Genomic DNA, 14,527 nt, shown 5'->3' on the forward strand with positions numbered 1-14,527 from the left:
CAATGGTCTGACTCAGTATATGGCAGCTTCCTATGTTCCTATGACAAGTGCCCGCCTGACACTGGGGGTTCATCACAATGCACCACACACTTATGCAGTGCACTGTGGGATTTCTGGGGGCTGGGACAATATGTCCCAGCCCCCGCACCTCCCTGGGACAGCGGCAGACCATCTGGGCATGCGTTGTTCATGCCCAGACAGTCCTTGGAGGTTGTTTGCAGGGAAAGTGGCCTTCGGCAGTCGTCCCCACCACCTGACCTCCACTCCGCCTGCTCAATTGTGAGAATGGCCTCTGGATTTAAAACAGGAATAAGGTGTGGCCAAGACTGCATCGGGTGAGAAGCTCCCTTGAAGAGCTTCTGGGATTTAAAGGATATTTTTATAGTTTTAATGGGAGATTTTAACAAGGGTTTTAAGCTGGAGATGACTACACCGAGATGTGCTTGAATATGAAACAGGCATTTGAAAGTTTAGAAGCAGACTATTAAGAAGGTGAGTATTGCCATCTTGTGGCCAAAGGTAAGAAATGTGCCATGTGAATTTTAAAGGCAAAGTGTGCCGTCGAGTCGGTGTCGACTCCTGGCGATCAAAGAGCCCTGTGGCTGTCTATGGTAGCATACAGGAAGCGTTTCCTATTGCCTCCTCCTGCACACTATGAGATGATGCCTTTCAGCATCTTCCTATATTGCTGCTGCCCGATACAGACATTTCCCACAGTCTTGGAAACAAACCAGCGAGGATTCGAACTGGCAACCATTGGCTTGCTAGTCAAGTTATTTCCCTGCTGCGCCATTAGGTGGCTACACATGTGAATTTAGTACCATATTTATCTGAATCCACGACTAGGCTTTGATGTTAGCAATTGAGGGAGGCGTCTTAAATTAAGAGTCCTCTTAGGTAAATACAGGTACAGCCCGTATTTAACCTGTATTTTTAAAAGGGGGTCGTATTAAATTCAGAGCCGTCTTCTATTTGGGTAAATAAAGCAGGTAAGTTTTTTTCTATTTTTGCAGGGGTTCCATTTGGGGAAATTCCTGCCAGTGGTGAATCCGTGGTATTTGAGTGCTTAACCTAACCCCTCCAAATGGGGTTAGGTTTAACACTCAGGTGGTGCAAGTGTGCCAGAGACAAAGAGTGCCCCGATCACTCGTGCCACTGCTACTTCTTTAAGACTCTCTTAGCCCCAGATGAGAAGCAGGGAGAGCGGCCATATAAATGGCCAATCTCCCCATTTCCCAGCTGGTACCTAGGGAGGCTTAAGAGGGGGTGAATGGCCGAAAGCCCTCCTCGCCACCGCTCTATGCCCAAGGCAGCTTAGGAAGGCAGTGAGGGGGCACCCAGGCACTCACATTGCTTCTTAAAGTCTCCCTGTGCAAGTGGAGAGGCTTTTAGAAGCAGTGTGAGTGGCCGAGGGTAGGGATGGGCAAACAGGTTCGACCGGTCGGGGTTGAACCGGACCATCCCCTGTTCGGTCCAACCCTGGACCGATCCTCCCCCACTTTTTAATTTTTTTAAAAACTTACCCCCTTGGGAGAGTCGTTGGAAGCAGTGGGGTCTTGTCTGCAGAGGTTCCCCCTCCCCCCGCTGGCCTCCCTTTCTGCCTCCACTGGCCATTCAGCTGGATCATTGGCCAGTTCGGGCCTTCCCTTTCTGGCACGGTGGCCATTTTGGAGGCCGCCCTGCATGTGCAATTGGCCTCTGCATGGCCTGGGTCCCCGCCGTGCCCCCTAGTCCTGCCCCCTGCATCAGCATCTGACATCAGACGCAGGGAGCAGTTGCGTCTGACGTCAGACGTGGTGGGTGTAGTTCAGCTCCCAAACGGGGCTGCACAGCCCCATTTTCGGAGCTAAATCCAGCCAGCACTGCATTTGCAGTGTGGCCAGGAAGGGCTCTCCCTGCGGCCCTGTTTGGGAGCTAAACCACGCCCCACGCACCTGATGTCAGGTGCAGGAGCATGTCTGGAGCACAAGGCACAGCCCCTGAAGGGTGGTGGCCCGGGTTCTTTGAACCCGTTCACTCAGTGGTGGCTCCACCTCTGCTGGCCACCATTCTAAGCCTCAGAAGGCTTAAAGAAGTGGTGAGGAAGGCACCCAGTCACTCATCCCCCACTTTAAGCCTCCTGGCATGCCCACTGGGCATCACAGAGAGTGGTCATTTCCCTCCCCAGCGGGTACGCCAGGAGGCTTAAAGAGGGGCACGAGCAGCTGGAAATTCAGTTCTGTGGTGCAAATAACTGCAAATAGGTGGAACTACCCCCCGTTCCAATAACTGAACGAGTATGGGGGCCGCAAATAGGTGAATCCGCAAAGGGAGAACTCACAGAAAACTAGGATCTCCTGTCTTAACACATTTAAGGAAGAGAGCAGAGTGCTGGGCTAGAATATCAACATTTCAAGTAGAATAACAATGAAATAGCAGACTGCTATCTGCGCTAGTTTGTCGCCGCGCTTTCCTTCCCCTCCTTTCCCTTTCCCTCCCTGCCCGCCGGCAACCTTCTGGGCCAGTTTGCTCTCCCTCGGGTCTCCCTCCACCTCTCGCTTGCTTCTCCCCCTGCCTCCATCTCACTTGCCCCCGCCGCTGCCTTGCCACCCGCCCTTCAACGTCCTGGGCCAGTTGACTCCTCCCCCTGCCTCTCCGCGAGACTTCCTTGCGAGACTTCCGCTGCTCTCTCCTTCAGAGAGTAGCATGGACTATTTTAGTGAAATAAATATATGGATGAATGGAAAGGTCAAACATACTCCCAGTGCGAAGCTTAGTAAAAATGAGTCTTACGAAACTTCAACCATTTCTTAATATTTGGCCCAGACTCTGAACATAGATGAGATCGATCAGATCCACGCTGGCTGCTTGAATCGGTAGTTCCTCAGAGCTACATCCTGTAGTTCCTCAACAGCTATGCCCCAAAACCTCTGGAAATGGCCAACAAATTTCCCAATTGGACTGGTTTGCGGTGTGTGGGATTGAACCAGTTATTTGTGTGAGAATCATTCTTCATTGTTACACAGCTGGGGGGTTGGGCAGGAATTATTGGAAAAGAGAATCAAGCTCTTTTGAGTGTCCAGTTCATTGAAACATAGGAAGTTGCCTTATACCAAATCAGACCCTTGGACCATCTAGCTCATTATTGTCCACACTGACTGGCAGCAGCTTTTCCAAGGTTACAGGCAGGTTACCTACCTTGGGATGCTGTCAGGGATTGAAACTGGGACCTTCTGCACTTAAGTAGATATTCTACCACTGAGCTGCAGCCCCATCCCCTAAGAGGAATATTGTACAGCAGGCAATGCTCACATGTGGTTACCCATCCAAATGCATACCAAGGCAGGCCCTGCTTAGCAGAGGGGACAACTCAGGCTTGCTATCACAAGACCAGCTCTCCTCCTCATTTGAGACCATCTCTAACCTAAAGTGGTGAGGGAAGAATAAAAATGTTTGTCATTCTATGAATGCTAGGAATATACATACATACATACATACAGTATATATATTTATTTCAGAGTTCAATTATCTAATCGTTGGTCTTGAGCCTTCCTTTTCTTTATTTCAGCAGAGGGAAGGTGTGTAACCACAGGCTGAATTCCGTTGCATGTCTGTGCATACATCTCTACTGTCTCCGACCGCAATGTCATGGTTTCCTAAGAACTTTGTTTCTTTTTCTAAACATTCTAAACAGTCAAGGGGGCAATTGTAAAATGTTGTTTTTGCAGTGCTTTCTCTGTTGCCAGGGTTACAAAAGTGTTGCAGATAGGTCTCTCAGCAAGTGGAGGTGCTTCTGCAGGCCTTCTCATTGTGTGGAAAAATACTTTGGCAACAGTCCCAATGGGCATTTTCAGCAGTGAATGGATTTCACTTTGTTAAAGGTGGCTCTCAACACTGCGTTTCCAAAGTAAACGTTAGTAGGTAATAGTTTAGCTTCCCCCCCGCCCCAACACAGGAGTTCCTAAGAGTGGGGTAGAACCCTCAGTACTTGAAAGGCTCCCAGGGGGTTCTCACAGCCCTCCCTGCCTCCCCACACCACAACTGCGCTATTTACTCCACATCTGAGGATTACTGGATTGAAACTGATGCATCCTCGGCTATAGGTCTACTGCAGAAGGGGAGGGAGGAGGCTTAAGACCCTCCTCCTCTGCTCCTGATTGGCTGGCTACAAGCTGAAGCTCAGCATGCCCCTCCCCTCAGCCTGACTAACGGGTTTCAGACAATTAGCACTCAGTACTCAGAAAAGTACTTTTGGATAGGGATGTGTGAAACAATTCGGGTACAATGGCTGATTCGGGTGATTTGTAGACAAAACAAATCACCCCTGTGCTCAATTGCCCAGATTCGAGTACAAAACAAATGACTTCCGATTTGGACCCCAAAAATTGTGTCAGGTGGTAGTGCCCCAAAGGGCGCCTGCTAACACCCAGATTTCAAATAAATTGGTAAAAGGGGTGATTATTAATTTTTTTCTGAAGTTTCCATGTCTTTAAGCTTTCCCCCCATAGGGAATAATGGGGAATTTCAGCAGCCACATAAATCCACTTGGGGGACACCAGGGTGGCCAAGAGTGGGTGGTGGTGTAGTGCACATAGGGTGCCAACAGCTCCCAGGACAACAAGCCCATGGGACACTGGGTTTTGTTGTTTCTGAGGTGTTCTGAGAGTAGATTCTCTGGTAGGAAGTGAGAGAAATGACAGGTCAAGTTTCCAGGCATCAGAGTGATCATGAATGCCTACAAGAATCCTGAGGACAGCTTATGACAGAAAGAGTACCCCTGTTAAAGGTTGTCGGCACCTGCCCTAACAAATACATGAAATTACTATAACATATATCAGAGCCAGATAGATGTCTTACACATTAAAATCTGGGCCAGGGTGGGGAGGGGGTGTCATACCAATGTTTTAAGCAGATAGCAATGCATGCACTAAAGCTCAAATGTATTTAAAACCTCCTCCTTACAACAAACAGCATTAATGGTTGAAGACGCACTTACACATACACTGTGGTTAAGGCTACATAATCTGAAGAGAGGCTATGTGCCACAAGCACACCGGAAATATTTTGATTGCGTGACCAAACTTGCCCACTTGAAAGAGATAAAGGGAAACGTATTCTTCTGTTGCTGTGCAGAAGCACCAGAAGCACCATTTCTGTCAGGCATGGAGTCACGCCCCAACATTTCCAGAGCAGTTTATGGAAGGACAGAAACAAAACCTTAAAAAACAAAGAATCCTGGCTCCGAAACTAACCTGGCCCCTATTCACCAAAAAAATACTTTAGAGCTCCATGAAGCCTTTGGCACACATCCCTTGTTCCTTTAGTAAACTGAAGTGTGTATACGTGAAAGAATCTCAGATCCGTCTCCGGTTTGTCCACGTCTCAGCTTTCCTCTCCTGGAGGCTTTACACACACGGCTTTTGGTTCGACTCTCCTTCGGGATGGAGCGAGTGAGTCCACATATCAGCTGCCTTTACTTCAAAGTCCCTTCGGGCTATCAGGGACCAGTACAGACAGCACTCTATTTTCCCCTGAATGGAGGCTACGCATTCTGGCTTAGGCCAATTTATGTCCGACTTAAAATAATCCTCTGTTTCTAGCAGCTTTTGGAAAAAAAGCCTGTTAGGCCCTGCCACTTTCCCTTGATGTGTGGAGTGGCATTTTTCAAAATTCAGCATTTTTCAAGTGCGGGTCTTAACATAGGCTTTAGATATGCAGAATGGAGACTACAGCCTGATGTAACAACCTGAGCCCTTTTTCTTTGTTTGAGCTGATTCGCAGGGGCAGAGCCCCCATTGGGCGAACGGGTTCAAAGAACCTGGGCCGCCAACAATCGGGGCTGCGAGCGCAGCCCCAGACATGCCCCCTGCATCTGACGTCAGATGCAGGGAGCGTTATTTCAGTCCCAATCGGGGCCGTGTGGCACCATTTGGAACCAAAATCAGCCCTTGCTGCCTTGGCAGCGTGACCCGAGTTACTCTCCCTGCCTTAAAGGCAGGGAGAGCTGCTTCTAGTCTTGCTGCCAACGCAGCAGGCTGATTGACCTCCCTCCCAAACAGGGCCGCACAGCCCTGTTTAGGAGAGAGAATGGCCCGTGCTGCATTAACAGTGCAGCCGGAACAGTTCAACCTGCCTTTAAGGCAGGGAGAATTGCTCCTGGCCATGCTGCCCAACGCAGCACGGGCCGATCTCCCATCCAAACAGGGCCGCACAGCCCTGTTTGGGAGGGAGACATCATCCCTCATGTCTGACATCAGATGTGGGGGCATGCCTAGCCGGGTCCTTGCGTCTGATGTCAGGTGAGGGGGCGAGGCCATGGCAGCCACACATGGGCCGCCGCCAGCCTCCCTACATTGCTGTTGATTCGCCTGCATTTTTCTTAATGACAGAGAAAGCAATGGTTTCTACTTTAGACTTCCCTGCCTCTGGGGTGTGTGTGTGTGTGGGTGGGTGCATGAGGTGATGAAGGCATTCACTCACAAAGGCAAGTTCATTCTAAAAATCAGCAAAGATTTGGGTCTGATTTGGCAGGCTCGGGTTAAGCGTTTGGCAGTTTGATCCCTTGGCAACCCGTCACGCTGTTCTTCCGCAAGGCGGTCAAAATAACCAAACAAAACAAAAGGTCTCTCACCTCCTCCTCTGTGAGGATTGGCTGGAGGAAAAACCCAGAACCAGCTGGTGTGAATGCACAGGAAAAAGATCTGCCAGGGATTACGGAGAGGAGCTGACACTATGCGAACTGTCCATTTAGTGCCCCGAATTAAACATCAGATACTCTAAGGCATAAAGCCATGTGTGAACAAACTCCTGGGGCATCCTCTCATGGTGTGTCATAGCTCAGTAGTACAGCACCCACTTTACATGCAGAAGGTCCTCAGTTCAATCCCTGACAGCATTTCCAGGTAGGACTTGGGAAGGTTCCTGCCTGAAACCATAGAGTCCTGCTGCTAGTCAGTGCGGACAATACTCAGCCAAATGGATCCATGTCTGACTCAGTATAAGGCAGCTTCCTAGATTCCTGTCCTGCCACAAGAAAACCTTCCCCTGTTCCTTTTAGAAGACGCATCTGCACACAGCCTTAAAAGCATGAGCAATCTGCATTGCCGGATGCCAATATGGCCAACATTTTTGGTCCATCATTTGGATAGATTTGGAGGACAGAAGCTGTGCGGAAAAGTGTAGAACATAGGAAACTGCCATATACCGAGTCGGACCATTGGTTCATCTAGCTCAGTATTGTCTACACAGATTGGCAGCAACTTCTCCAAAGTTGCAGGCAGGAGTCTCTCTCAGCCTTAGCATCGAGATGCCAGGGAGGGAACTTGGGGCCTTCTGCATGCAAGAATCCAGGTGTTCTTCCTAGTGCGGGAAGCACATCCCCTAAGGGGAATATCTTACCCATGTAGTCTCCCAACCAAATGCAAACCAGGGTAGACCCTGCTTAGCAAAGGGGATGATTCATGCTTGCTGCCACAAGACCAGCTCTCCTCGCTGACTGGAAACTGCCAGATGTAGATGCTTGTGCTGCTCAGGTGTGTTGGTGCCTGACTCTTTACAGCTTATAGAAGACGGTGGCTTTCTACTGTTGCTTATTCGATGCCCATGTCTAGTTGGTGCCTGAGGAGGAAACTGTCAGCAAGGTGGAAGGCTCTGTTCTGAGTCATAAACTGTTATCTGTCTTACCCCTCACCAGCTGTGCACACGAAATTTGCATGCGCCTGTGACAAGAACCGCCTGAGACGGAATACCACAAAGTCTAGTTAGGCAAGGTGGTAAGATGGAGGATTCATCCCACAGCAGCTCTGACATGAATGTGGGATGTGGGCCCCAAGTGGGCCAGGTCCCTGTCGATAAAAGAAGGCACCCAGCGTCGTGACTGGATTGACTAAGCATCAAATGGCACTGGTCTGTTGAAGCGCTTGTCCCAATAAATAAGACCCACCTAATTGAAACCCACAAGCAAATATATCCTGAATGAGTGAATGGACTTGCAAAGGTAATGAGGCTGCAGATCAGGGGTAGAGTATCTGTTCTGAGTGCAGAAGGTCTCAGGTTCAATCCCTGGCAGCATCTCCAAGTTGGGCGGGGAGAGACACCTGCCTAAATCCTTGGAGAGCCACTGCCAGTCAGTGTAGACCAGGTGTAAGAACATCCCTGCTGGATCAGGCCCAAGGAGGCCCTTCTAGTCCAGCATCCTGTTTCCCACAGTGGCCCACCAGATGCCTCTGGGAAGCCCACAGGCAAGAGCTAAAGGCTTTCCTTCTCTCTTGCTGTTGCTCCCCTGCAACTGGTATTCAGAGGCATTGTGCCTCTGAGGATGGAGGTGGCCCAAAGCCACCAGACTAGTAACCATTGATAGGCCTGTCCTCCATGAATCTGTCTAAGCCCCTTTTAAAGCCACCCAAGCTGGTGGCCATCACCACATCCCATGGCAAGGAATTCCATAGATTAATTATGCGCTGTGTGAAAAAGTACTTCCGCTTGTTGGTCCTAAATTTCCCAACCCTCAGTTTCATGGGGTGACCCCTGGTTCTAGTGTTGTGAGAGAGGGAGAAAAATGGCTCTCTGTCTACCCTCTCCACTCCATGCATAATTTTATACACATCTATCATGTCTCCCCTTAGTCGCCTCTTTTCCAAGGTAAAGAGCCCCAGATGCTGTAGCCTTGCCTCCTAAGAAAGGTGCTCCAGGCTCCTGATCATCTTGGTTGCCCTCCGGCCAGGTCATGACCTGGCCTCACAAATGGCCCTTCAGAGGAGGAGGAGGAGGCCGGCAGGGGGAGGGGGGACCCCCGAGGATGCCAAACCTGGTGGTGAATTAAAAAGAATTAAAACAATTTCCCAAATGTAGAACCCCGAACTGGCTCGAATTCAAGCCGAGCCAGGCCCCTCATTCAGAGTAACAAAACTAAACATGCCTGGTCTGAGTATTCAAGGTTTGTGCACACCCCTACCTGGAGATGCCAAGGATTGAACCTGGAACCTTCTGGAGGCCACACAGATGCTCTACCACTGAGCTACAGCCCCACTCCCTCCCGGGAACATCTGACCGCAGCCTCTGTTCACATATAGCCACCCATCCAAATGCAAACCAGGGCAGCCCCTGCTTAGCAACGGGGGCAATTCACACTTGCTACCACAAGAGAAAATGTTGCCTAACTTCCTGGAGAAGCTCTTAATGCAGTGAGAAAAGCAGTATTCAAAGTTTGGGGTTTTAAAGGCATAACACTTGTTGGGAGGGTTTTTTGGGGGTGGGGAGTGAACCTGGCCCTGTCTTCATTTCCACCTTACAGAAAGCCACCTCAGCTGTGTCACCATGATTCAGATTGCTCCTTTCACATGTAAACAAGATCTCTGTGGTCGAAGCAAGCCAGTAGAAGCCCTTTCCTTCCTGTTAACTGAACCTGACTCTGGAGTCCTCGACTGGTTCCTGCTTCTTCTCTGGCAACACATGAGTTCTACAACTACTAGATTCTGAAGGCTGCATTTTTCCAAGGAGTCACTTTTGCCGATGCCGGAAAGTTCCAATGAGGTAAGGCTTTCAGTTCGCAACCTCAGACTCCCATTTAGAAAGATTTCCAGTGAATCTCACAGTGTTTTGAATGAGGGTGAGATTTTTATATTTTTGAGAAGGACATTATGTGTAGCTACTTCTTGGTCAATACATTTTCAATTCATGCCCACAGTGCTGAAAATGAGAAATTGCTGTGATACATGTCAGTGTCAAGATGCATTGGTATGCTTCGATTACATTTTTCCTTTCTTGATCCTGTTGTTAGGCGGTCAACTGTCTAAAGTTCTGTACGTTAACCAGCTGCCCTTCAAACAACTGACCGATTGACTGATTATATTTCAATAAATGTGCATATTTCCACCACTTTCATATAAGGAGCCCTTTGTGAGGTGTGCTATTTTGAGAAAATAAATGGTAATGCATAGTGTAATAAGCTTAACATCTTTATCAGCCTTTAAAAGAGCCCTTAAGAAGCATTTTTTTAAAAAGCCTGGCTTTTAGTAATTGCTGAATGTTTTAAATGGTTTACGATCGTTGCTGTTTTAAGAGTTTGTTTTATTTTGGCTTGCTTTTTTATTTATTTGATATATCTACCGCCCTTCCAAAAATGGCTCAGGGCAGTTTACATCAAAATATTATTTTGATGTAAACTGCCTAAATTTATTGTTGTGAGATGCCTAGAGCCTTAGAGTCAGGTGGTATATAAATTAAGTAAACAAACGAACAGAAGTTACTATTCTGCTGTCTCCGGATATAGTAACAAATTAGAATCCACGCAGAATCAAGATAATGAATCTGCACCCTCCCAAATTAAAATTGGCCCCGCAGATACAAGCTTGAAAGAGATAGAGTTGGTCATGTGGTAGCTGACATGGCTAAGCAGGGCCTGCCTTGGTTTGCATTTGCATGGGTGACCACACTGGGTGAGCACTGTAAGATATCCCCCTTGGGGAATGGAGCTGAGTGGAATGCTCAGTGGAAGAAATGCTCAGTGGAAGAGCATCTGCATGCTTGCATGCAGAAGATCCAAGGTTCAGTCTTTGGCATCTCCAGGTAGGGCCCAGAGGGACTCCTGCCAGAAAACCCAGAGAGTCACTGCCAGGAGAGGAGAGCTGGTCTTGTGGTAGCAAGCATGACTTGTCTCCTTAGCTAAGCAGGGTCTACCCTGGTTGCCTATGAAAGGGAGACTTGATGTGCAAGCACTGTAAGATATCCCCCTTAGGGGATGGAGCCGCTCTGGAAGAGCATCTAGGCTCCAAGTTCCCTCCCTGGCTTCTCCAAGGTAGGGCTGAGAGAGACTCCTACCTGCAACCTTGGAGAAGCCGCTGCTAGTCTGTGAAGATGATACTGAGCGAGATAGACCTATGGTCTGACTCTCTATATGGCAGCTTCCTATGTTCCTATGTTCCAGTCTGTGCAGACAATACTGAACCAGACGGACCAAGGGTCTGACTCAATATTAGGCAGCTTCCGATGTTCCTAAGCTTTAGCTGCTTAATCCAGTGCCCTCAAGACTGCAGCACTAAGCAGGAGTTGTCAATTTGTTCCTAACATGGCTTCTGGATTAGTGCCCTCTTTCTGTCCGTTTCTGAGCGCCATCCTTATACTGCAGGCGAAACCTCCACAAACTGCTCTTTCTTCTGACGATGCATTTGAAAGAGGTTTTGTACAATGCTGCTTTTGCTTTTTCATGTGTGTGTTTCGCAGGAAAAGCTGCTGTCACCCACCTGTCCCAATACTGCACGAGCTGACCACAGTGGTGGTCCGAAGGATTGTGGCACCCGAGGCAAGGCTCCAAATGTTGCCTTGGCCCCATGTCATGCCCGGTGGTGGTCAGCCCCCTTTCAAAAGTAGCCTTGGCAAGTTTTGAAAGCGGCATGGAGGACGGGGAGGAGGGGGTGTTGACTGACAGCCTCGTCTTTGATCCTCCTGCTCCCTTTGATCCTCATCCTCTGTGCGGACTTTGCCAGGCTCAGATCTGTCCCAACGGGCTGTTCCAATGGTGGCAACTGGAGATTCTTGCCACCCTGTTGCTGCTCCAATGATCTGCCTCCCCAGTCTGACCGCCTGGGAAAGGCTCTCCAAGCTCCCTATCTGAGACTATTTTTATTCAAAATGTGGAGCTGAAATAAGCATTCCGTAGGAACATAGGAAGCTGCCGTATACCGAGTCAGTATCAAACAAGTTATAGGTTTTTGTTGTTGTTTTTTAAATGCAATTCAACATATCTTTAATGTATGGCACTAATGTTACAAAATACAATATGCATAACTATAAGCAAGATGAATTCACCAATAGATCTTGTCTAGAGAGAAATTCTTCTCCCTCTCCCATAACACTAGAACCAGGGGTCATCCCATGAAACTGATTGCCAGGAAATCTAGGATCAACAAACGGAAGTACTTTTTCACACAACGCACAATCAACTTGTGGAATTCTCTGCCACGAGATGTGGTGACAGCCAACAACCTGAATGACTTGAAGAGGGGTTTGGATAACTTCATGGAGGAGAGGTCTATCAACGGCTACTAGTCGGAGGGCTATAGGCCACCTCGAGCCTCAAAGGCAGGATGCCTTTGAGTCCCAGTTGCAGGGGAGTAACAGCCGGAGAGAGGGCATGCCCTCAACTCCCACCTGTAGGCTCCCAATGGCATCTGGTGGGCCACTGTGAGAAACAGGAGGCTGGACTAGATGGGCCTTGGGCGTGATCCAGCAGGGCTGTTCTTATGTTCTTATGTCATGAGCACAAAATGTATAAATCCTCAATTGATTGACTGACTGACTGACTGACTGATTGATTGCTTAAGTGCCGTCAAGTCGGTGTTGACTCTTAGTGACTCCATACAGTCCTTTAATTTCTGTATCAGGGACCGTACTGGAGATGTATACATTTTGTGCTCATGCCAAGATCTATTGGTGGATTCAGCTTGCTTATAGGTATGCATATTGTGTTTTGTATCTGTAAAGGTAAAGTGTGCCGTCGAGTCGGTGTCGATTCCTGGCGACCACAGAGCCCTGTGGTTGTCTTTGGTAGAATATAGGAGGGTGGGTTTTTTTTTTTGTTGTTTTTTACAAGAAATGAACTATGGACCAGGAGACCTGAGTTCAAATCCCCATTCAACCATGATATTTGCTGGGTGACTCTGGGCCAGTCACTTCTCTCTCAGCCTAACCTCCTTCACAGGGTTGTTGTGAGGAGAAACTTAAGTATGTAGTACACCGCTCTGGGCACCTTGGAGGAAGAGCTAAATATAATTTTTTAAAATAATAATAATAATAATAATAATAATAATAATACCCCCAGTGAGGCACTACCTTGGTGTGGTTGTGGGGCTTATGTGCTCTGAGGAAGGTGAGAGCTATGCCAGAGGTCCAACCATACTGGACAGGACTCACCAGAGGAGCCAGACAAAGAGTGCCTCTCCCATCAACAATATGGTGAGACGTAACTTTAATAAATCTATACCGGATCGGTCATTGCCCGGGTCAACAAGGACCGCACCAGGTGCTACAGTCCCTGGACATCTGGTGGCAAGTGGGCAACAGGACTCAGGATCTTCAGTTGAGCAACCAGGGCTGGAGACAGCAAAGTTACTGGAAGAAACGTCGCTTAACCGAAAAAAATATACGAAAAATGCCAACAAGGAAATAATGATCTGCTATTACAAGTCTAGTCCAACTAGAAGAGGTTATTTAAAAAGAATGTACCAAATTTGGAAAGAGAAGCATCCAGATACAGAAATAACAGAACAAAGGCTAGCAGACCAGAGAAGATTCATAATAAGAAATAAAGTATTCACAGGAGTTGAGCTGGAAGAACTGCAAAGAGCAACACAGGCTCAAGATATGGAAGAAGAATTACCACCAACTGAAGAAGTTGCTCAGGCGCAGGTGGAGGAGGTGTTGGAAATCGAGGATGCCACTGTTGCTGAACTGTTTCAAAATCAAAACCAGGCAACCTCCCCTTTGCCTTCACCTCAAAAACCCAAATGCTGTAACAGAAAAGCAACAAGAACTAAAGCAAAAAATAACTGAGCACATGAACCAAACAACCACCAGGGTTCGACTTCCAGCTCTAAAAACAGTTGCCAAAAAACAACTTGCTCAGGCATTAAAAGATGTCAATGCTGCACTTGCAGAAATAACAACCAAGAATTTGCAAGAAACAAACCAACTAATGTACAGTGCAGCAACAATAACAACACAAGAGCTCGGATATAAGATCAATGGACCTGTAAAAAAAGAAAGTAGTACATCACCTAAATGGAAGATTTGATTAGAAAATAAAATCTCCAGGCTTAGATCAGATGCTAGTAAATTGAAAAATATGAAAGACAAGAAGCTGAAGAATGAAAACACCAAACAGTATCTGATCCAAAAATACCACCTAGATTCAAGGAAAATTAGAGAAGTCCTGGAAATAATAAAGCAGCAAATAACAGCAGTGTCAAAGAAGATTAGCAGATATGAAGCCAGAATTACACAACACAGGCAGAATCTCCGATTCCAGTCGAATCAGAGACGTTTCTACCAAAGTATAGAAGGAGAAACTGCAAGAAATGTAGAAACACCAAATAAAGAAGAAACAGTGCAATTCTGGGGGAAATTATGGGACAATCCAATAGATTATAATAAAAAAACAGGCTGGATGAAAGAGGTCAAAAAATGTAACCAACAAATGCAAGATCTAATAATAACACCAGAATTAATAAGTGAAACAGCAAAGAAAATTAAAAATTGGACTGCGCCAGGCGACAATGAACTGCATGGCTTTTGGCTTAAACACCTAACAAGCCTTCATAAACAACTATCAAAACAGTTCAATCACATTTTGCAAGGCGGTGATGTTGAACAATGGCTAACAACTGGGAAAACTCATCTCATCATGAAAGACCCAGCAAAAGGTGCATTTCCAAGTAATTCTAGACCGATCACCTGCCTTCCAACCATGTTCAAATTATTAACTGGAATAATAGCAGGTGAAGTGATACAACACTTATTAACTAACAAACAGCTTCCAGTTGAACAGAAAGGA

The 14,527-nt window shown here is 47.4% G+C and overlaps 1 protein-coding gene across 1 annotated transcript in view; it reads left to right on the forward strand.

Moving 5' to 3' along the window:
• Positions 1-432: 432 nt before the first annotated feature.
• Positions 433-14,527, forward strand: part of LOC128335626 (putative P2Y purinoceptor 10) — a 28,950-nt gene continuing 14,855 nt past the window's right edge. The window contains exons 1-2 of the mRNA XM_053274212.1: positions 433-492; positions 9,272-9,510. Coding sequence (XP_053130187.1) covers positions 9,506-9,510 — 5 coding nt within the window. The 5' untranslated portion in view covers positions 433-492; positions 9,272-9,505. The remainder of the gene's footprint in view (positions 493-9,271; positions 9,511-14,527) is intronic.

Source organism: Hemicordylus capensis, chromosome 11 (assembly GCF_027244095.1).
Source record: "Hemicordylus capensis ecotype Gifberg chromosome 11, rHemCap1.1.pri, whole genome shotgun sequence".
Taxonomy (NCBI): domain Eukaryota; kingdom Metazoa; phylum Chordata; class Lepidosauria; order Squamata; family Cordylidae; genus Hemicordylus; species Hemicordylus capensis.